The 23913-nt window shown below is 41.7% G+C and overlaps 1 protein-coding gene across 3 annotated transcripts in view; it reads left to right on the top strand.

Moving 5' to 3' along the window:
* The first annotated feature begins 1553 nt into the window (after positions 1-1553).
* LOC309687539 (A disintegrin and metalloproteinase with thrombospondin motifs 2-like) overlaps positions 1554-23913 on the top strand; it is a 145406-nt gene continuing 123046 nt past the window's right edge. For 2 of the 3 annotated variants that reach the window (XM_082502587.1, XM_082502586.1), the window contains exons 1-2: positions 1554-2288; positions 3871-4277. In XM_082502587.1, the coding sequence (XP_082358713.1) occupies positions 2201-2288; positions 3871-4277 (495 nt within the window). In that variant the 5' untranslated portion in view covers positions 1554-2200. The remainder of the gene's footprint in view (positions 2289-3870; positions 4278-23913) is intronic. The other variant, XM_082502588.1, reaches the window with a different exon arrangement.

Genomic DNA, 23913 nt, shown 5'->3' with positions numbered 1-23913 from the left:
GCAGCACTACACTGACTGAGCTTCTGCAGAAAGAGTAATTAATACCATCATCTAATTATGCACGATGCTTTATTGGATCAGCCTGAGGGGCTCAGCGAAAGAAAGCCTCTACTGTAACTGGTGGTTAGGCTACTGATTGTTAGGATTGTTTGGGGTATTTTATTGTTGGACAGTAGATCTGTTCTAAACTAGCAAGTAGCACCTTCTCAACTGACAGGGTTACTGTTAGACAGGTGGGAAATCTCTGCTATTGCACGATTAATACTGTCATTTGAAGTTATGTGTAACCTTTAAGCAGCTGTACAGGCTTAACTCCAAGAGCAATCCAGGCCGATTATTTTACCTCTGTAAAAATCTGTTTTCCTCTATATGTTTTTCTGTTCCACAAAGAAAAATCAGCTGTGTGTACTGAGAGTCCCACAAGTAACTGTCTGTTAAGTCAGTTAAGAACTAGGATGTATTATTTATTTATTGGTTGATCTTTGGTGTAATTCTTTTTTTCACAATTATTCCATTTTTTAACACCTGCTCAGGATCACTGTAGCCTCCTCAAAACACACACCTAGACGATCATCCACAACAGCAAAAGCGCTGAAAGGTGAAATGAATAACTTGTGCCATAAGTGCAGCGTGAAGCTGGAATATGGGGAAAAAAAGCCCAGGCATGCACAGCTTGAGGAAAATGACAAAGAGCCCGAGGCATTGATCCAGACTCCAAACTCCCCAGATCCCAATTTGATCGAGCATCTGCGGGAAGCCGTCCCACAAGACCCAAAGGATCTGCTGCCAACATCCCAGTGCAGGACACCACAGCACACCCCAAAATCCATGCCCTTGAGGTTAGAAGCTGTTTGACCGCATTGAGGAGGACATATATTAGTCAGATGATCATATTTTAAAACTAATGATGTCATGGAGGAACGGTCAATTATAATTACGCTGATTGTTTTGCACTTCAATCTGATGTGTTTTGCAGTATTTGGAACTAAGTAAACAGTGTTTTGCATCTTTGGAACTCTTTGATCGCTTTTTGTTGCTTTGAAAATCTTGGCACAAGAATAAAAATGAATAGAAACTAAAGACTATAAATAAATCTGCTGCCTTAAAAAATTTTTTTAAAAAAAGCTTATTTTGCGACTCAGCAGATTAAATTAATTGATTTTGATGTTATTTTAAAGATTTATTTATTTACCTCTCCTTAATGTTATTCTTAAAAGGGAAAAAAAGGAATTTGAAATAAAAATGGTTTGCCTCGTTTCTGTAGTTCACGTCATGCATCTTATTTCTGTTTACAACAGTTGAAGATTAGTGGTCAACGAGGGTAAATGATGTGCTAAATGAGGGCAATGCAGGTTATGGCTATAAGGCTTCTCTTTTCTCTCTTTTCTTTTTTCTTCTTCTTCTTTTTTTCGCTGGCTGTAAATTGGACCCTTGGGCCCTGCAAAACTCAGTGCATTTCTACCAGCACACCACGCGGGGCGCTGCTGCGTACTGAAAACAAGAAAGCTTAACGGAATATTCAAAGTTTACAAAGAGGTTCGCAGCTCGTCGGAGTGCGGTGGAGTGCAGGGTTTAACAGCAGTTATGGTCCCGGAAAGGGTGTCTAAGTGTAAAAAATAAAAAATAAGAATCAATGCTTCGGGTTTGTGACATGCGCTTGATGTACCATGAAGCGCATTTCTTTCTTTCTTTTCTTTCTTTTCTTTTCTTTTAAAAAAAAAAAAGAAGCTGTCTGTCGGTCCATCAGTGCAGCCGCAGCACAGCCACCGCTCTCACATATCCTCACTTATCACACAGAGGAGACACTCCCGGCGGCCGGTCTCTGTGTGTGCGTGTGTGTGTAGTTTCAGAGAGTTGTCAGAGGTAAGAGAAATAGAAAAAAAGTGGGAGCACGCAGAATTCAAGAGAGAAGTTGGGAGAAAGAAGGAGAGACAGAGCGGAAAGAGAAGAGTTGAGTGAGAGAGGGCGCGAAGAAGAGTGAGCGAGCGAGAGTGAGAGACCTCGACGGAGAGGAGGAGGAGAGAGAGAGAAAGAGAGAGAGAGAGGGGAGGAGAGCTCCGTCTCTCCCGGTGCACTTGGCAGTCTAGTTGCGGGCTGCTGTGCTGTTGCTGTCGTGGCGTGGCTGGTCGCGCCAGGCGGGGAACTTCACCACACTGGAGCCCGGAGTCCCACTCTCTCACCTGCGCAGTTCGGAGCTGCCATGGGTTTCTCAACAGGATATACTGTCCTAATTATTCTACCGGCCTTTCTGCTGCACACCAGCGGCCTTTACATCGCCAGTAGCGTTGGTGAGTGGAGTCCACTTGAGCGTGGTCAGTGTTTACGTTGTTCTTCTTATCTGATCATATCTTATCAGCTGGGCTGCGCGGGGGCTCTCGCGCGCTCACTGGAAGTGTGGAAGCTCATCGTAGCGGGGAGGCACTGTCCTGCTTCTTGCTTGTGTTTCATTTTTGCCACGCTTTTGCAGTTTTGTTGCAAATGATATTGTGGTGCGCATTTGCAACTTCTGTAGCCCGTGTCCTGCTGTGGTGCTTAAAGGGACTTTCCGAAGGTCCCTCAGCGGTGCAAGCAGTGTTGTGATTTGCCCCCCCCTGTCCAGGGTATAATTTTATCTGGGGTGTAAGAGGGCATCTGATGCACCGGTTTACTGTCGGTTTTCGCAGGGAAGTAGCCTAACATTATCCGATTCGGCCGCTGTCGCATCTATCGATCTGTCACAGGACGCTGGAGTCGGATGTCAGCCTATTGATCACACTATTATCAAATCATTCCTCCAACATGGAGGATGAAGAAATGTTTACACTGTGTGTTTGGCTTTTATCGGTTTGCAAACTTTATGAATTAGATGTTATAGGTGGATACTTAAATATTAAAATAAAGAAAGAAAGAAGTGGATCTGCATCCGGGGACCATATACAAGGTGACAGCAACATACTGTTTGACTGTGTAATGGCATTGACACCATAAAGTGGCCTTGGCTCAGTGTGTGCAGGCTATGTGTTAGTGTATGAGCGCTGCGAGGTTGCACCTGTAACGTCAGTGTCACATGTCACTAAAAGAGAAAGAGCTTTCTAATCTTAGAAATCGTCATTTGATATCAGTTAAAAACGTGTGTCTTATACTTATCTGTACGAACAGTTTAAATATAATCACTTAATCATAGATATTGATGATCATGAGAACAGTGGTTACAGATGCATTTCAGTTCATATTGATAAGAAGCGGCTGAGGGGGGGGGATCTGAGCCACTGGATCAGTTTTGTTGTTGTTGTTTTTAATAGAGGTTTTCTGTTTATTCTCGGTTTGAGCAGGTTGTGGGTGATATAACAGCGTGATAAAGCAGCAATTAGCACCTTGATCTTGTACTGACTTTCCCGTTGATGGTGGAAGGGCAACAGAAGGTGTCAGGAGCGCAGCGTGCACTGCTGAGGCTGCCGTTTCCAAACGCAAACTGCCGAGCACGGGGGTCGCCTCTAGGTTCATGGGTGGGGCTGTGTGTGTGTGTGTGTGTGTGTGTGTGTGTGTGTGTGTGTGTGTGAAAGGTTACTGATTTCACTTTTTATTTATCACTGTGCTACCCTTACCGCAGCTTGGAATAAGGAATAAATAATTCCTTGCCAAACTTGACATTTTCCTAATCCCTTTTTTCCTCCCCCCACCTCTTTTTTTCCATTCCCATGACTCCTGATTTTCCCCACTATTTATCCCCCATTATTCACCCATGATGTACCCTCCTCTTTGTGCTGTTTTTTTTAATTTTCTACTTCTCCCTCTTGACTGCCTCCCACATTTGTGCATTTTACCATCTTTCACCTTCTCTTGTCTCATTCCCTTCCTCCCTCCCACCCAACTTACCTGTCCTTTTCCTAGACTCCCTGCAGCACATCCTGGGGGAGTATGGACTGGTTAGGCCGATCAGTGTGGACGCAGAGGGCCGCTTCTTGTCACACGCCGTCTCGGCTGGCAGCATGGCAGGAGGGCAGTCCCGTAGGCGCCGGAGGAGGGAGGTAGGAGAAGGCAATGATGAGTGGGAAGGACCAAGAGGAGCTGTGCCCCCTCAGGAGAGGCTTTACTACAACGTCACCATCTTCGGCCGGGAGTTCCACTTACGTCTGCGCCACAATGCCAGGCTGGTTGCACCCGGAGCCAAGATGGAGTGGCATGATGACAACGACAGCATCCGGTACTCTGAGCCATTGCACGATGAATGCTTGTATGTGGGTGACATCACAGACAGGCCAGGAGCCACTGTGGCGATCAGCAATTGTGATGGCCTGGTAAGTGTGTGACCTGTGCTCTTCTCTCGTGACTGAAAAGTTGTCTGTGGACAAAATGACACAAGGAGACACAAGGGAATGGATAGAGCTGATCATAAAAGATTTGATCCTCACAAGCACTCGTGGGGTCAACCATCCTGCTCTGCCTGGTGTCCTCTAAACAAGCTTCAACACTAGGTCTGCCCTGAGAAAAGCCTGAGTCATGTTTTCATCCCTCTGTCCTCTTGCCTCTTTTAGTTTAGTCATGCAAAGAGGAAAAGGAGGGATTACTGATGTTTCAAAGATAACCTCTTTATTTATCACTACTTCAGCTATTAAAATAGCATTTAGCAGGCTTGTAATACATAGATACAGAAGGTGTGGACAAGTCGCTAACACTACAACAGCATTCAAATTTAAATAGCCACCACAAAATATTTTGGTTGCACAACAGTTGCTCAAAGAGCTCAAATTGTAAATGCTTTTAATAGAGCTGATGATGAATAGAGAAAAAAGAAAGGAGACGGCAAACAGTTGGTGAATGGCTGTCAGTAAGGGAGAGAAGTGAGATATAGACGGTGTGAAAACTGTGCACAGGAACCGAAATGAGACGACGCAGAAAGATGGAGACCGGTGCTCGGGGAAGAGGTGGAATGGACAAGTGTGAAAGATATGCCTCGGGGCGGAAGAAAATAGGCAAGCAAATATGAGGAAATATGCACATGGGGGTTTGCAACCCACAGGCACTGATGAGATTTGGGGAGGAGTTTTCCTCATTAGAAAAAAGGGTTTGTTAGTCAGCCAGATCTGCCCCCCGCTGGAGCTGAGCAACAGCAACTGGATCCGTTTAGGGTTGGGGACACTAGGGACTGAGCGAGCAACTGAGAGAGCAGGCAAGGTGCCAGGACAGCATAGGCCTGACATGCCCACTTAGCTTGACACCAGCCAGTGGCAACTCACTGCTGTTGCTGCTTGCTCCAGACTGTCATTTCAGAGCCTTTTGGCAATTTCTAATAAAGATTACTGTCGCAGTGTAGCTGGTTACACATAACAGATCAGCCAGTGCTGATCATTGGTTTGTTGAGCGCACTGCTTTCTTTTATTTAAACATGCTACTTGTGTGCATGGATTTTGATTTTTTTTTTTTGATATAATCTTGATCTGTCCATAGTAAGAAATGGGGAACAAAATCCCATGTTATCCACATTCAGGATGTGATAGTCAACTAGACCATGGCAGGTCCGTCTAGTGCAATTTATGGTCCCACAAATGTGTCTGTTTGCATACGTGTCTCTGTGTGGACATGGAGATGGGTTTCTGCAAACGTACTTCCTTGTAGTCCTTCAAAATACCAGTTGCATGTTGCTGGGCATGGATAACCTATGTGTTGGTGGAATGCTGAGTGGTTAAAAAGTGGAGCAGAAAAGTGAAGGGAGTGATGAAAAAATCAAAAATACAGCATGAAAAGCACAGAGAGTGGCTGCAGTGGACACTTTTAAGTGTTTTGAACACTCGGTTTCAGATCTTTGCATGTTATAACGTCGCTCTTCTTCGCGGCTGGTGAACAGACCAAGAGTGGACCACAAACTGGTTGTACCACATACTTGTGACACTGCCCACATTGACAGAAAACACTCTCTGCAGGTATAGGTGGACTGCCTTTGCGCTACACCTGCATAAAACAAGCATCTCTCACTCACTTTGTCTGAAGTGAAGTTAGAGGAAAGGAAAGGAAAAAGGCGACATCTGTACTAACAGTGCTGTTGTTTGGGCTCTTTGCAGTGTTCGATGTAAAATAGGATCAGCTGTATGGTGTATCAGGATAAACCGGGATATAATCAAGCAGCTAAAGGGGCATGTAACCATATTCCGTACTGACGTGTGGCTGCTAACATGAGATAAACCACAGCTACTGCTGCTAGCACTGCTATAGTGAGTTAGCACGTTTCAGTAACATTTTAAACATGATCTGATTCACGAGGAACATCTTTAATCGTATATATATATCTATATATCCTAAATACAAACTACACAGGTTCCTTTAGTGTGCAACTACCTCCATTTAAAGTTTGCTCAGTCTGACAGTTTTCTGTCTTTTAGACTAGTCAACTAGTCACATTTTTTTCTATTGTTTAAACGACTAATAAATTAGTCACTAGAAAAATCCCTAATCTGCATGGATGAATTCCTGAACACTCCACTGGTATTATAAACAGTAGTAACTCACAGGGACGTCATCATACCAGAAATTTAGTCGTTGGTACAGATACCAGAAGAAGTACACAATTCTGAATATCCAGTTTCACACCAATTTACTAATTTTGGTGATTTTAGATGAACACTAATTTGATTATTCATCTTACATCACCGACATTGTGGTGGCAGACTGCTTATTCGACAGCTTAACGTTACATTTTGTTAACAGGACACAGACAGAAATGCTGGGATTGTTGCTGAGTAGCCCGCTAACGTTAAACCAACCTTATTTCATTACATTAGTTTAAGCCATTATATCTAATTATCCTGCATGAACATCTTTTCTAATGTCTATTTCAGGGTAACAATGCAAAATACTTACATAGCTGACTCTTACTGCCTTTTCTTGCCAGTGAATCGGGGCATCAGCACTAGTCACCATCTTCCTCATGTAGTTTCTGCTGTGCCATGTGTACTTTTTCCTGTGCTTGTGGGCATCCTTCTTCTTCTTCAGCATGTAAGGAAAGACTAGAGCATTTGTGTGCTGCCCCTCACGTCTGTGTGGACCTTTTAGGTATTAAACCAGCCCAAGAACTTTCTCTTATCATAATCAAGTGATATGAGAGACTCAGCATAATCATAAATAAGTTGAATAATATTTTTTGTCACCAAAAGTGGATATTATATTGCAGTATTTCATACGCATTGTCTGTGATATGTTCAGTATCCACATATCTGTCTGTCAGTCTCCTCACTAAAAAATAATATCCGTCCACTTTTATGTCCTGTTGCTTTTCAGTTACACATTAACTCAAGAATGTAAGCAGTATACATAAAATATAAAACATACATAGATTTGAAATGCACTAAAATATATTTTAGTCCTCAAGTAATGACACAAAGTGTTTTGGAGTATAAAACTAAATGAAAAGACTTCTCAAGACAGGCTTAAGAATCGTTTAAAAATCGTATCTTCTTTTGCAGTATTGATGTCAGCGTTGTAGGTAACACGTGAAAGAGTCAAAAGAAAAAGAGAAGAAAAAGCCTTTTTAATAATCACGTGAGGCTGTCTGCTTAGATTTAATTTGTTTCTCTCTGCCCTTGAACAACTCACATCATTACTAATCAATTCTTACAACCTATCTCCCATGCCAAGAAATACAGCCAAGTTCTGCCTAGCTGTGCCCACATCCGTCTTTTTTAAAGCCAGAAGAGCCGCGCAGGACATCTTTGCCCAGCTATTTCATTGTTCTTGACAATGACAATAAATAAATAAATACCAAATAATACCTCCGCTTTCTTTTTTTATTGACCCAGACACCTGGTTAGAGTGTCTTCTGCCCTCTGTTGTCATTCACAACCAAGAACCTTTAGCTGGCTATGACCCAGGAGTGTGGTAAGGGAAGAGCGATTACAAAAAGGAAAAGGTAGTGTTTAAATGAAAAAATACAACTTAAACCAAAGCTAACAATAATAATAATAATAACCTCTTAAATTCTTTTAAAGGCAAAAATGGGGCAGAATACCATAGATGGTGAGAACTGAGCAGTGTGTGTGTGTGTGCATGCATGCATGCATTTGTCATTCTAAATGAAATTTAAATACAACTATGGTGCTGTAAAAACATCAAGCTTCATTTCTTCTTTTCTTTGCACAATGCTCTTTTAACTTTGAAATTCTCAAATATATATATATATATATTTATTTATTTATTTTTTCATGTAAAAAAAAAAAAGCAAAAGGTTTATAAAATAATTCCCTTCATAATTGTTGTGGTTTCAGGGTCATGCTTTTGTGTATGCTGGCTATGTAAGCGCCAGGTTATTGGTTTACCTGTTTGACTTTGAAAATGTTGTGTCTTCAAATATAATCCCTGTTAGAGGAGGAAAATCTGACAATTCAGAGAATCACAGTCTTGATTTTATCTGATTAACGTATGCAGCAGCATGAGTGGAAAACCCTCCGACTGCAGCCATGTCAGAAAGGCTTTATTCGGTATTTGAGTTTGGAGGTTCAGAAGAATTGTTCCAGGATTTTTTTTGGCTGTGCTGTTGCAAAGATAGAGGGACATATTGGGGACTGCTGCTTACTTTACATTTCAAATTTGAAGGCGAGGTGGTGCCGTGGTTGGCACTCGGAGCAGGAGGTGCATCTTCTCTCTCTGCCTATGCGGGTTTTCTCCGGGTGCTCTGGTTGCCTCAATGAGGTTAGCTGGCAATTCTAAATTGGCTGTAGTTGTGAATGGTGTGTCTATGCTTTCATAGTAGCTTTGTGATTGTCTGGCAATCTGTCCAGTGTTAGCACAGCTGGGATAGGCTTCAGCCCGCTCCGCTTTATTTGGATAAGTGGTTAAGAAAGTGCTAAATGGATATTTAAGATTTTGTCATCATTATTTAACAAAAAACAAAACTCTCTCACTCTGAGCTTACGGTTCAGCTTTGACCTTAATAGGAAGAAACACTTGCTTAGATAAAAGCGGTTTTATGAAAAACTGTACAACAAAAATCTGGAGTTTTCTTACACTTTCTGAGACACAAATGAACTGTGAGAAACTGGAACTCCATATAGAGACATGTTAATGTCTATGTGTATGTGTGAGAGTGATTGGCCATACTTGTGGCTTTCCTGCCGTGTTTGTGACTGTGTTGGCCTGATTGTGGAAGGTCAAGGGTCAGAGGACCTCCTTTTCCCCTGCAGTTATAGGACATCGAGGATTACAAAATTATCCATTAAAACGTTCTCACCTTGAGATTCTGAGGACTGACACAGGGTAGCTTTGTAAACTGTCAGCCAGAGATGCAGTAATTTACACTTGGGAGGCTTGTACATCATATAAATTAATTTTTCTTTCCTAGTAATGCTTTTCTTTAAGTTTTTATAAAATTCTGCTTTCGATGAGCTCCGCTTATGAGACCAAATAATCAGAGCGAGCGCTCTATGCACACTATTAAGTTTGAAGTGGCCCTGTCTTTCAAGTGGCCACACAGGCTGAAATGGTCAAGGATTACACTGCAGCAGTTCATTCTAAACTTTAAAGTTTGGCACGCATAAATGCGAACACACAACAACTAAAGAGAAAGCTTGTAAAGACAAGAAGAATCTTATAAAAAGAAGGGAGAGAGAAAAAAAGATTATGGACAGACAGGAGATGATGGAGTAAAATGACTGAAAGTGTGAAATATCCACATACCCCACCTGGAATATCGACATATTCCATCAGAAATATGTCAGTATTCCCGGTGGAATATTTAGACAGCCGTTTACAGGTAGAGCTCCAACCGTAATGTCAAGACTGTGCAGCAAATCGTGTCACAAAGCAGATAATGCTTGAATAATGTTTAAACTGTGGTAGATTGAGAGATGAATGCTTTGTCCTACTAGCAGACAAATATAATCTGCAACTGCAGCGTGGCAAATGCAGATATTTATCTCCAGTTTGAGGCTTTCTGATTCAGGTAATCAGCATGTTGTGACAAATGGGGTGTCAGCTATAGTCTACTGTGGGAACAGAGGGTCTGGGTAGGCCAAAAATCTGGGAGTATGAGAAGCGATCCTAAAGGCTTTAACAGAGGAAGTGAGTTACCTGTCATCTTGGCTTTTTCTCCTAAAATCAAGGTGGATACACACCTGGATAACAGAACCCACATTTCCACAGATAGGATATATGTTGCATACCTTGTCGGTCCTCATAAACACAACAGAAAACACACCTTTGCAATTCAGTCAAATGCTCAAGCAAATGGTAAAATGAAAAAAAAATTTTTTTTTAATCTGAACCATCTTTACCTCTTTGCATGACAAAAACTACTGCACACATTTCTCTTATTGTCTCCACCCCTCACTTCTCTCTCTGTCTCGTGTTTTTTGGCCAGCAGCGGTAGCAGCAAACAGGAGAGCCCTCCTAATGAAGGTATTAAAAGAGTCAGGGAAATGACAGAGAAAGAGAAAGAAAAAGAATGTGGCTCCCCAACACCCACAGATTCAGAGCTCCGGCAAAAAGGAAGGAGACAGTAAGAGGCAGTGTTCCTTTAGTGAGCGGGCTTTGTCTGTTTTTAGCAGCAGCTCTGCTCCTAAGTGTTGATCGCACAAGTGGTGTTGGGGGTTAAGGGCAGTGCCCGCTGTTTGTGTTAACAGCAAGCTCAAGATCTTACTAACTAGAAGATATTTTATGTGTAGTATTTTCATAAAGTGGCTATAATTATATTAGCAGATAATTAGTCCTGAAGGCGTAGCCCTTTCTAGATTCTAATGTGCCGTATTTATGCGTGGCTGTGTGCCGCAGTCTGTTCATGTGTGTTATTAGTACACAGCAGGAATGCCGGAAGGCGGCAGTGTTATTTTGGTGTTTTCATTGAAAAGACTCAGATATGAACTGCAAGGAGAAATGCCAAAGCACTGACAGGTGTTTTATTTATTTATTTTCTGTGGGTGGATGCTTGGAGTTGGCACATTCCTTGCAAATACTACATACTATGAAAAAATACATCATTGTATTAATTCAATGCAACTGACGTTGTTACTGTTCTACCTTAAGTATTAAAGATGGTAAAGTTTTAGCTTCTAAACACACACACACACACACACACACACACACACACACACATGCATACAGTATGGGAGTACACACTCACATGCACCCAGCTCTGTGCCAACTGAGGGGTAATCATGTGAGAGAGTGTTGACAGAGGGGCAGGCCTATCACAATAATAGCCCCAGAACTATTAAATGCCAGCGACACAGACACTTGCGCCAGCCATGCCCCTGTAATGCACTCAGTCATTACCTCTGCATTAGAAGTCAATAGAGAAGGAAGCCCTGGGCTGAGCCAACTCATCCATCCATCCAGTCCAGCAGTTAAGCTTGGTCAGGCGTGACAGCTCGCTGGGCCCTACAGCATGTTATTCCACCCTGGGTCACACGATAAGCAGCTCTCAACTGTAATCAGCTCAAATTGAAATGATGACATCAATTACAGCACGGCGCACAGCTGTTATTGACCCCGGCCCTCGCTGGCTGTGTAGACTAAGCTGTGTGTAGAAAGAGAGGGAGAAAAAAAACGAAGCATAGGGGTGAGCCCTGCAGGAACTGCAGGGCTGAAGGGAGGGCTGGGTGTGGAGAGGCCAGACTGCTGAGGCATGGTATGAATGAAGAGACAGAGAGAGAGAGAACTGTGTTCTCAGTATCTGATTGCAGGTTTCCACCCTACAGTGTAGCGCTACTCAAACACACAATTACTCAATCTAGAGCTATTATCAGATCGAGAGAGAAGCAGAGGGAAAGAGAGCTAGAATCAGATGGAGAGGAGGCCCATTCTGAGGAATGCAACACAGAGCAAATGAGTGCTTTTACCAGAGCTGTGATTACTGCCACTCACTCAGTGCACTTAACCAGCCCCCTTGCCGTCCTTTCCCCTCACTCTCTGTCATTCACAGAGCGCTGGCTGCCTCGGAGCTCTAGGTTTGTTCGAGTGGTTGAAATAACAGGATTCACCGAGGAAAATAACGCAGTGGAACCCCAGGTGATTTTTAAGGGAATCACCTCTGTGATGTCATGATTACAGAGAGTTATTTTTATATGCCGAAACCTGGTAAAATAAGCTCAAATGACGTGGCAGTGGGGATGAAATAAGGCACTTCGTTGGAGACATTTTAAGAGAGAGACGAGGCACTCAGTGAATCCCGAGTGGAAATCTATGGGAGAATTTTTTTAAGGGTAAAGTTTAGCTGCCATAACTCAACAGCCGAAGCAGAACTGTTCCACTGATTCACAAGGTAGATGTTCACAGACCCAAAACAGGAGTTATCATAATAAAAATCACAAGTGTATCCATAATATATATTATCATAGCATAAGTTCATTAGTTGCTCTGGTGAAACCTGTTTTCTAACTTTTATTATCATATTGTTCCGCAAACTCTATACATAGAGTTTTGTGTCTCTGAAAAATTTGCTGTGCTATTCCCTCTTTGAAGCAATACAACATGATCTGGACTTTGCATTAGTGAGTTTGCCAGTTAGAAATTGCCTCAGACATTTGTGTTCTCACATGCGCCGCCGCCAGGTAAGTCCAGGTGAAGTTCAGGGCTGCAGTGCAAGAGTGAAGCCTCCTGGAGCCAGAACCAATATGGCTAATGGTATTGGGATTTCCTGTTTCCATTATGTGCCCTGGGCTGGCGACCTGTCCAGGGTGACCGCTTCTCTCACCTTATGACAGCTGGGATAGGCTGTCAGCAATCAGGCATGTCATTTCAGGCAGTGACAATGATCCAGAGTTGTACCACTTGACTGGACAAAGAGCATTTCAGGATCAAGATAAACAAATTAAGCCTGTCACGCCCAGTTTCTTACAACGAGGAGAAAAATGCAGGGATAAAACTAAATTGAATTCTGACCATCAAGTTAAGACGAGCTAAGTGAAAGCACAATAAAAATGAATAATAAAAAATGCAATTCAGAAGAAATGAGCATTTTTGGAAATGTTTTCTTGCCTGCTGGACAGCCACCATCAGCTTGACAGACATTCAGTTAGCCAGCCAGCCCCACAGGCTGCAGGAAGCTGATCGATGTTGGCCACATCGGCAGTTCTGTAGGTCCCAGCAGCCTCCGAGGAGGATCTTGGAAACAGGACGAGACATCCTTTGCTTGTTTCAGCATCTTAACAAGCCTTCTGCCTGCCTCCCCTGATTGACCTGACCCAAGTCTCCAGCGGCCACACTGTTTTACCTCCCAGCCACCACACAGGTGGCTTTGTAGTCTTAAAGCTTCCACTTGTCTGGAAGTTTTCCCCACATAATCCTCACAAACAAAACACAACATGAGAGAGAGGGAGAGAGCGAGCGAGAAAGAGACAGACAGGAGGGAGTGTGGGGGAGGGAGGAAAATGAGAGTAACTCGGGGGTGGGGGGGAAGCACAGCTCAACAGAATCTTAATGTGCGCAAACCTGAACAAGAACAACAGCGACGACATAACCATCACCACCTGCTCAGTGCTCTGAAAGAAGGAATAGAGAACGGGGCTGTCTTAATTAACTTGAAGAATTGTGGCTTTTTATTGTTTCGACTAATCCGAGGTCACTTACTTGCATCCAGAAGCTCACACACTCTGACCGAGCATAGATAATATATGTTTACAGTTCCTGTCCGTGCGTGTGTGTTTTCTGCCAGCCTGCTTGTATTAGTTGGATTGTGCCTTCTCATTTTGGTTTTCAGTTTGCATGTTCCTTAACGAAACAGATCTTGTCTATCTGTCTGCATCTCTGTCGGCATACAGTATCTACAGTTCAAAAAACATTTTGCTTGGTGCAGCAGGCAGCTAAGCGGCAAGAATCGCACCTCAAAACAGAAACTCACACCCTCCTCATCTTACTAAGGCTTCCTGTTTTTGTTTTCTGCAAGAAAAAATAATCACTTTTTCTCTCCCAGCATGTTAGGTTTGGGGTTTTTTGCCAGTGTATGAGGATCTCGGGAATTGTTACAGTACCAGCATATGTAATATATTATATAATAATATATTGTATTCTAATAACTGACTCTGTGGGGGCTGGAGTGGAGCAGCAAAAACAAAGAAACACATCTAGTGCTTTGATCACTGTGACTGATCATCTGCCAACATGTACAGGGAAAGCTTTGGATACTGCCTTACAATTATGTAATCTGTTTGCCAAGATGTAATGGAGACTTTGAGATGACCTTGACCATGTAAAGCACTGTGTGAGATTTGGCAACTGCATTGTTAGGCTGAATGCATCCTCTGAATCAGGGACAGGGTCATGCACCTTATCAACAGCTGCTGTAGGTTTTAATAGGATTAAAAAGAAGTTTAAACAACATCTGAGATGGAATAACAACAAAAGCGTCATCATCATTATTATTATTGTTATTATTATTATTATCAATACAGATAATACAGAGCGAGGCAGAGAATGTGAGAGAAAAGCAATACTTTGTCATTACTCATGAGTATTATTCGAGCTTAAACAAGTAAGTTCATGGCTAAAAACAAAATTAAAAAATTACCAAGGAAAGAAAAGTCAAACGTACTCTCATATTTAACATTTCCAAGAAAAATAATATAAATGATTCAGTGAAATTAAACCCACTAATTCAAACAGGGAATGACAAATGGAGTCACTGTTGATGAGGTTGAGTGCATTTTTTATGGATTGTGTATCAAGCAAAATCCTTCCACCCATTCATTGTTTTCTTTCTTCTCATAAGTTTCTGACTCTAATCTCAGAAAAATTCTCCCCCAACGCCCTATTGTTTATTTTTATTTACTATTATTATTATTATTATTATTAGTTTATTTTTTTTACTTGCATTATATTATAAAACTGCCACATCTCAAAGGTGCTCTGTTGGATTGAGATCTGGAAGCTGTGAAGGCCATGTGAGTTCAGTGAACTCACTGTCATGTTTAAGAAACCAATTAGAGTGAATCTTAGCTTTGTGACATGATGTGTTATCTTGTTAGATAACACATCATGTAAACAATGCTAAGTTGGTACAATGAGGCCCAGAGTGGGCCAATAAAATATCCCTCCACACCATTACACCACCACTAGCACCCCGAAGCACTGACATAAGGCAGAGTCTGTTGTCCGGTTTTGGCAAGTCCATGAGAAATGTAACCTCAGTTTCCTGTTTCTAGCTGACAGGAGTGGCACCCAGCGTGGTGCTCTGCTGCTGTAGGCCATCTACTTCAAGGTTCAACATGAAGAGATAAGAGATGCTCTTCTCAAACACACAAACCTTGACTGCAATGAGTGGTTATTTGAGTCACGCTCTTTGACTCAAAGAATTCTGATGTTTGGCATAAGCTGAGGATGAAGATCTTGGCCAAAATCTGATGTGCTTTTTTTTCTGGATTTTTGGTTGGTGCTCCCCATTAAAATTAGACTGCCATAAAAGATAGTGATTGATCATTTCTTTGTAAGCGCAAGCTTACAAATTCTGCAGGAGATCAAAGAATTATTTACTGAACTGTATATGCCACTGACACATTAATAATAGTATATGATTATGCATAGAGGAAGCCCCCCATTAAGAATATAGGGCTGGAATCCAAAATCAAGGATATTACTTGGGTAAATGACGTGCAGAAAGGTGTCCTGAGAAGTAGGTCCTGGATGAAAAGGAGGTGCAAGAAGATGTTCATAACTGAGGCTCTAAAAAAAGAAAGATTTGCAGCTCTGGCCACTTGGCTAAAGTGATAGACCAGAGAAGCAGAGGCCAAAAGAGTAAATTGCCTGTTTTCCGATCATCCATCGCTCAGCTACAAGGGAAAAATAGCACAAGAACAGACGTACCCAGAGCTGAAACCAGGCATTACTAGAAAAACATCTGACAGAAAGATGCATCACACAGAGCAGACCACAGCAACCTCCTAGAGCAAGAGCCAGTCAACATCACAAAGCCAGACATCCAACAATAAATCTTTGAAGAGCTGGACAGCACCTGACAAGCTCCACACCTACTGGCTAAAGAATCTTAAAGAAGCACTCCATGATTACCTGGCAGCACAAATAACAGGGCTGCTAACAGTAGGTAGTTATCTATACTGGCTAACACAGAGTAGAACAATCTTGATCCAGGGTACGACACCATCAAACTACTGGCCAATTATCTGCCTCTCCACAAGATGGAAGTTCCCCTCAGCAATTGCAGCAACCAAGCTGAGTAGACATGAGTCAAGACATAGGCATAGCTCAGAAAGGCATGGGGTCTAAAGTGCCAGAAGGCCAAACCACAAGGTCCTGGTCGATAAAGCATATGCAAGGACTTTAAAACCAGGCAGTCCACCTGAGCACCGCCTAGACTGACCTCAAGAACGCCTACAACTGAATGCCTCACACATGAATATTGGAGTCCTTGGCACTGTACAAGGTTAATAGTGCACTAATAATATTTATCAGAAACTCAGTGGGACATCACTAGAGGACAATTACAAGGCAAGTGCACAAGTTGCCATCAAGTATGGAATATACCAACGTGATGCACTGTCCCTGATATTTAGGCCTCAGCCTCGTAAGCCCAAATGTGAATATAGATATAGATTCAGGAGTAAAGTGACCATAAGTGGTCTCCTGTACATACAGTAGATAACATCAAGCTATATGCAAAGGAATGATTGAGGCACTAAGTCACTGATCCATCTCACCAGGACTTTGGAATGTGATTTGAACTGGATAAGTGTAGCCTAAGGGTTGCAAAGAGAGAAAATGTAATCTGGACTGAGGGTGTGGAGTTACCAGAAGGCAGAGTAGCAGGTATACAGGAGAGCTTCAAGTATCTGGGTATCCCACAAACAAGTGGGAACCATGCTAAAGATGTACAAAGGTCAGTGGCTGACATCAAGATATCCTGCCAGTGGATAGAAAATGTCGGCCTAAAGGACAGCACAGAGGCTCATTTCATGGCAGAGAAAGAACAGCGCCTAAACACCAAATCCACAGAGGCAGAAGTCTACCAACAACCAACAGGACCCAAATTGCAGACTATGTAACGGGGCCCCAGAGACAGTCCTGCATACAGTAGCAAGATATATGATGCAGACTGGGACCACAAACACTGAAAGGCACAATCAAGTCGCTGGGACAGTGTACACAAACATCTGTGCTGCATACAGACTAGAATTCCCCAATTTATGATGGGAGACACCATCAAAGGGGGCTAAATGTGACAAGCACTGAAGTCCCGTGAGACTTCAAGCTCCAGACAGCCAAGTAGCTACTGGCCAACCAAGCAGACATAGTGGTGAAACCACATCTGTAACTGTGGCAATCCCAGCAGACAGCAACATCAGGAATAAGGAGCACAAGACAACAGAGACGTACCAGGGGCTCAAGGAACAACTGGAGTGAATGTGGAAGTTAACGTCCAAGGTGGTCCCAGTGGTAAAGGAGCATTAGGATCTTTAACCCAAATACTGGAAGACTGGCTTCAGCAGATTCCAGCCACAACATTAGAGGCCTCTGTCCAGAAGAGCACAGTCCTAGAAACAGCTAAGATACAGTGCAGAACCTTCAAACTACCAGGAAAAACTCATGAAGGCTGGATTTAAAATTACACCAAAAAATAACTTCCCTTAATTTTTTTGAGCACTAGATAAAAGAACTGGTTAAACTGCAAGCAGATAGTATATTTTTAAAAACCCTGTCATCATAAATCAATTAAATTCTGCTTTTTTGAAATGTTTACAGCTAGAAAGCTTATATCCCGATCAGTTACTTTAAATTTAAACGATTGTCAGTATATTGAATATGATCATCAGATTAAAACAAATCTGCTCGGCTGAAGTGTCCGTCAACCCCCACACGTCAAGCTCCTTTCATAGCCAGCCCTTACCCCTGGCCTCTGTGGAAAGGGGAAAGAAAATCCCATCAGTGATCAATAAAGAATGAGGTTAAACAATTTCCTAGTCCACCATTTATGTTTGCATTTGTGTAAGTGCTGCACAGGTCTCCTTTACTGCGATGTCGCTATTTATTTTTGAAATGCATGGTGCCATTTAGTCACAAGGTGTATTAACTATATCAAATGGAAATGAAGGAGCAAAAGATAAATGCTAAAATAGCTCTGCTGTCAGACTATGACTATTGGTTTTTTTTATGGCCATATCCAAAACATTCTTTTAGCTACCAACCTATTCCCTCTCTCGCTTTCTCTCTCTCACACACGCACACACGCACGCACACACACACACACACACACACACACACACACACACACACACACACACACACACACACAGTGAGTGCTCCTTTTTACAGTGCAGTGATTGACAGCATCACTTGGAATACAAAGGGAAATGATTCCTTTCTCACAAGCTAATCCTTCGCCTCTCTCTTTCACACAAGCTGACACTCAACTACAGACACACTGGGGAGAAGGGACTTATTGTCAGGTTGTGCTCTATCTCCACAGTTCATTTCTAATCCTCTTTCTATCTTTCCATTTCACCCACTCCTACTCACACACAAACCGCCAACCAAACTATACTCTGCAAGCGCTGTCCTGAGACTGGGATCCACCCCACAAATCCCTGTCATGGCCAAATCTGGGAGACTTGCAGCATGCGAAGAGGGGAGGGAAATGGCTGGATGACAGGCAAGCTGGATGAGCAATGAGATACAGCTGAAATAAGACATTTTGGAGAGTTGAGACTAATAGAAGAAGGAGGATAACAGAAGGGGATACCACCCTCCTCACCTCTCCTGTCCTTGCTCAGCAGCAGGGTTTATGCTCTGAGGGCGGGTGTGGCTGCAGCTGACTGTGATGCGATGTGATAGGACCCTCTTCTCTGTCCTTTTTGCTGGCGTGTGACAGCATGAAGCCATCATTCACCCCTGTGTTTTTATTCCCCCAACCTAGCTCTTTATTTATCACCAGCTGAAAAAAGAAAAAGAAAAAAAAATACATACGAGTATTTGTGAAGTACCCGCTGAGGAAGAATGAATAAGGATTAACATCTATTCAGTTACAAATCCCACGAATAAGATTTGATCAATAAATAGTAAAACAGAGGGCTGCACACACTAGATTTACTGTTCGAGCAAATAGCGGTGCTGCAGATAAAGTGCTTGAGATTACATTTATTCAGTAATTTTGGGAAACATGCTTCCTCATATTTCGGCTGTATTTGCAGTACAGTTCTTCTGTCAGCTGAGTTTTTTTCTGGTCAAGAGTTTGGAATCAATCATAATCGCCATGGAGTTTTCCACTGTGTGTCATATATTTTTGGCCAAATGTAATTTCCTAAAGCCACTCATATTTTTTGTGCCTTTTGTTGTTTGGGCGTGTTGGCTTTGTGCCAACTGAGCCGAACGCTTTCCTGTAGGAGTGAGCTCCGCGGTCAGTTGTCAGATGCACTGGGATCATTTGCAGGTAAAAATGCAGCATGTGTAGACTGTATTTGCGCTGCTTGTTTAGTTGCTGAGCTAATATAAAGTTCGAAGTACCTAGTGAGCTGATCTTTGTGATTTAAAAAGCTAAAATCTGTGCTTTGGAATGAATCCTATTCAAAATTACACTGAAATCCTGCATTTTTTTTTTATATGATCTGGCTCGTTGTAAGTGCTAACATTAAGGTAAATTTTTCATTTTTTTGTATAACAAAGTCTTGGCATAGCTCAAAAAGACTTCTTCTAAACTGCTTAAAGGGTTGAAAATGTTGCACCATAGTTGTAAATTTTGTATTTACTACATGTCTTTGTAAGATAAGCTACTGTGTGTCATTTCCAAGTGTTTTCCACCGTATCGGTCTAGTTAAAGATAAAAAAAAAATAGTCTTTACGAATTAAAGTGGCCAAATTTTTGTGTAGACCTTTAGAAGTTTGACACTGGGGCAGAAAAAGGATGCAAAACAAGTGTGTTTTCATGTTGTCAGTGTTTCAGAGCTTGATGGCGGCTTTGTAAGTCTTTTTTTTTTTGTTTGTTTTCTTTCCTTTTGCTTTTTCTGTATTTAATATATCAGCACAATTATTGGCAGCTGTGCTCATGTCTTTGAAAGTGCAGTCTCACAGTTAAAAGCGTTAATTCAACTAAATAACCTCTAACTAATCATGTGTGTGAGGATATGCTGAGGTGTTTAGAGCATGACAAAGGCAGGTAAAGGTGTTCAGATAAGGCTGATGTTTTGAACTGAAGCCTGCTTTGTCTGATGCACTTTTCTTTTTCTTGCTGTTTCTCTTTTCTCCCCTGGCCATCCATCATTATCTCTCTTTTGGCCTCTTCACGTCTTCCTCCCTCCCTCCCACTACAGTGTGTAGAGGTCATAGCCCCGGCTGAGCCACAAGCTGTTGTTGCCTTACACTGAGTACTCTACCTGCTAATGTTACCAGTGAGCCCAGTTTATCATGTCACTCTCAAGCTCTGCATGAGAAATATAGTACACTGTCAGCTTTAAAGTTGCATTGTTCACTTAAAGACAGTTAGGACAGAAACCTGGTATGACATTCGTCATTTTTGGATAAAGGTGAAAAAACTATTTAGTAAACCCAGAATTTTAAGGCCGGTATCAATAACGGTATTTAGTGAGTTATAAATCCGATATATTAGCCAATTATTTTTCCTTTCAGACATATATAACATAGATTTCAATAACATGTGATATATGTAGTTATTTACACGTCTTTACTATGATAAAATGACTATATAGTTTCAAAATCATCGTGGATTACTCTGTGGTGCAAACAGGTGTTGCAAAGCTCCCTCTGGTGGCCAACCTATGCAACATCAGCATTTATTATATTATTGAAGGGTGTTTCTTATCTCTTCTTTACTTTTTAAATTGGTTTTATCGGCCAAAATAAATCCTGATACTGATATTTTTGGCAAATATGTGCTTCTGCAAATATAATGGTCAGTCTCCATGAATTATTTCCAAGAATATTTTGAAAACAGTGCATTCAAGTGTATTTTCTGTTTTTATTTTAACCGATGTATTGTATCAATCAGATGTATGATTGGCCCCAGATGTTCACATTCTGATGTCCCATATAGCATTTGATCCAGTAAGAATTTGCAGCATTTTGGATTGAATTAAAGGAAGATTCACTAAAGTGATATATTACGATATTCACATTGACATCAGATGGCGCAGAGATCAAAATGCATTGTGGTCTCCACCTGTTTTCTCAACAGATTGTTGATTCTTAAAGCGTTCATGAATGAACAGGCAGGCTTTTCCTCTGCGTTACAGTGGGAAACTTTGCTTGCATTTCTCTGTTTACTTTGAACAAAGGCGCTGCTTCATGCTTCCCTGTGTGCAGGAGGATTTTCAGTGATCGTAAAAGCATTCACAAACTGGCTATAAATGTTATAGTAAATGGTAGTAAAATTGATAAGCAACAGGAAAATATCACTCTTCTTCTAAATGGGTTTTGAGCTTCTGCAGAAAAGCTGGGATCTTTCTTTGTGGAATTTATTCATTTATTCTCATTTCTTCTGAGATGCGACTGGACATGGCTGCTGTCTTTTTTTAGGCAGCTGTTTTCTGAAACTCATCTCTCAGTGTCTAACGGATGAGGGGGCGGGTGAAGCAGGGGTTGGGGGTAATTTGGTTAGAGGAGGTAACTATGAGATATGGCGGAGAGGAAGGCAGCCTTTTTGACACAACCATTCGCTGGTGCTCTGCTGTGATGTATAATGGCAATACGAGGGAGCTTGCAGAGAACAAAAATGGCCCGCATGAACCACACAAACACACAAGAAAATTGCAAACAAACTGAACGTATAGGCTTTCTCCCTACCATGTGAAGTAGCAAGCACGAGCCTGTGTGTGTTCTTAGGATTAAGGTGTCTGTTTGATCTCTGAGAAAGTATTACATGAAAAAGAACGCAGAGGATGTCTCTCAGCAAATTGCATAAAAACCTTTTCCAAAAGGAGCTCAACTCATTTTTTGCTCTCTTTCAGAATATGATAGCTTTAAGTGTCTTTTGCTGAAGCCCAGACCAGCAGCGCTTAGCTCAAACCAGAAGTGAAAAGGGGCTGATTCCCTCCTAGACAATGCGATTCTATAAAACTGTGGCTGTTGACTCTGCTTCCAGACCCCAGTAATTGCGGGCAATAGAGGAGCGTGGTGCTTCCCCTTTAGATGAAATCTCAGTTTTAGCTCAAATGGGGCAAATTTACTGTGTCTACTGTACCCAGCTGCTCAGGAAAACAGTGTTTCACATGTATGTCAATGCGCCTGTGAAATTGTGTGTGTGTTTTTGTGAGATAGTACACGTCGGAGGGTTTACTGGTGCACAAGCACATATTTATTTGTTTGAAAGTGGTGGGATTCCCCAGTGATTGTCAGTTTGATAGCTTGCCACATCTTTTATTTTGCTGGAGTTTTCTCTGAGGAGATGCTGTATAAATGTTTTTCCTTTTTTCCCCCTTTCTGTATGTGTCAGTGCATGTGTGCTGTTTATAGATTTGGGATTATCTGTTATATTACCCTGAGCCTGTAGAGCAGATTTTGGAATCCTATGTAGATAAGTCAAAGTTTTTTTCCCTTGTAATAGTAAACACTTTAATTTAGAAACTGCAGTTTGTGTTTAGTTCTGTTATCTTTGTCTAATATTTAAATTTCTTTGATGATTTGAAACAAAAAACAATAGGAAATCAGGAAGGGGGCAAACACTTCTTCACACCACATTATATGTGATACAACATATAGTATAATGTATGCGCGCTGAATGTCCTTAGCTCCTTTCCCTTGCTCCTATTGTGTGCTTGCATAGACACTCTTTATGTAGTGGAGGGTGTGACTCTACCTGTTCTTTTACTGAGAAAAATTTACTGAGGAGATTTAGCTGGTAGGCAAGTTTTAATTACTCGATAACATTACGGTGTTTAATAAGGCAATACCTGGAAATAATAACTAAATAATAACTGGAAAAGTTATTATCTAATTAAATACCAGTTTTGTAGGGCAGTGTATTAAAAATTGAGATGTTACTACTAGTACTACGTAGAGATGGACCGATCCGATATTACGTATCGGTATCGGTCCGATACTGACCTAAATTACTGGATCGGATATCGGAGAAAAATAAAAAATGTAATCCGATCCATTAAATATCACGAAAGCACCTCACAAAACTTGCAACACGCCGTAACTCACCTCAGAACGTTAGCAGTGGAGCAGTATGCATCACGTGATAGAGCAGCTGTGGCATGCCGGACCGGTGGTCTGGATAGCATGTGGAGCTTCGCTAGCAACCTGGCATTTCATCTCCGACAAAGTTATCCCCGAGAGAAGTAAAGCAAGTGTGTAAGTCCATCTCTGAATGTTTGTAAAGCATTCCTGCGTTAAGCTTAACAAGCGACTGCCTCTCGCTCTCCGGCTGCTACTTCAATCGTGAAACTACTTAAATGATCAGCTGATCGGCTTTTCTGTCGCGAGTCCGTCTCTCTTGTTTGTTTTTGGCCCACTTTGCACCAGAAAGAGGAAACCAGCGGCTGAACAACAGCAGAACGTTTAAGCTTGATAAGCTGTTGTTAGAATTTATTTAATATTTCTTTCTACACCAGGATCTTTTTCTACGTAGCTGACGCTGGTAACTGTGCAGGGGCGGATCTAGCAAAGTTTAGCCAGGGGGGCCGATAGGGCATGAACAGGGAAAAGGGGGCACAAAGACATACTTTTCTTTCTTATTCTCATTTAAAATGTCAAGCTTTTAATAAATAATTATCTGACACCCAAAGTTTTAATTTGATGTAAAATGAATAGAAGTCAATTACTGTATATAGTGACTATTAAGTCTAATATATACCCTAGTAAGCTATAGTACTTTTTACTTTGGGAAGGTACCATCTGTGCAGTCTGCAATTTTGTTGAAGAAAGATGTTGAATCTATTTAATATTTCTTGAAAAATAATTGATTTCTGTGCATTTTTTTTCACACTGCATCAAATTAAGGTTGATTACGTCGATTAAGCATCATGAGGTGGCGCGTGAGGGGTGGTTCCC

The sequence above is a fragment of the Aulonocara stuartgranti genome, assembly GCF_965226115.1.
Source record: "Aulonocara stuartgranti genome assembly, chromosome: 2".
Classification (NCBI taxonomy): Eukaryota; Metazoa; Chordata; class Actinopteri; order Cichliformes; family Cichlidae; genus Aulonocara; species Aulonocara stuartgranti.
Note: the sequence above shows the minus strand (reverse complement) of the source record. Positions and strands in the feature narration are given on the sequence as shown.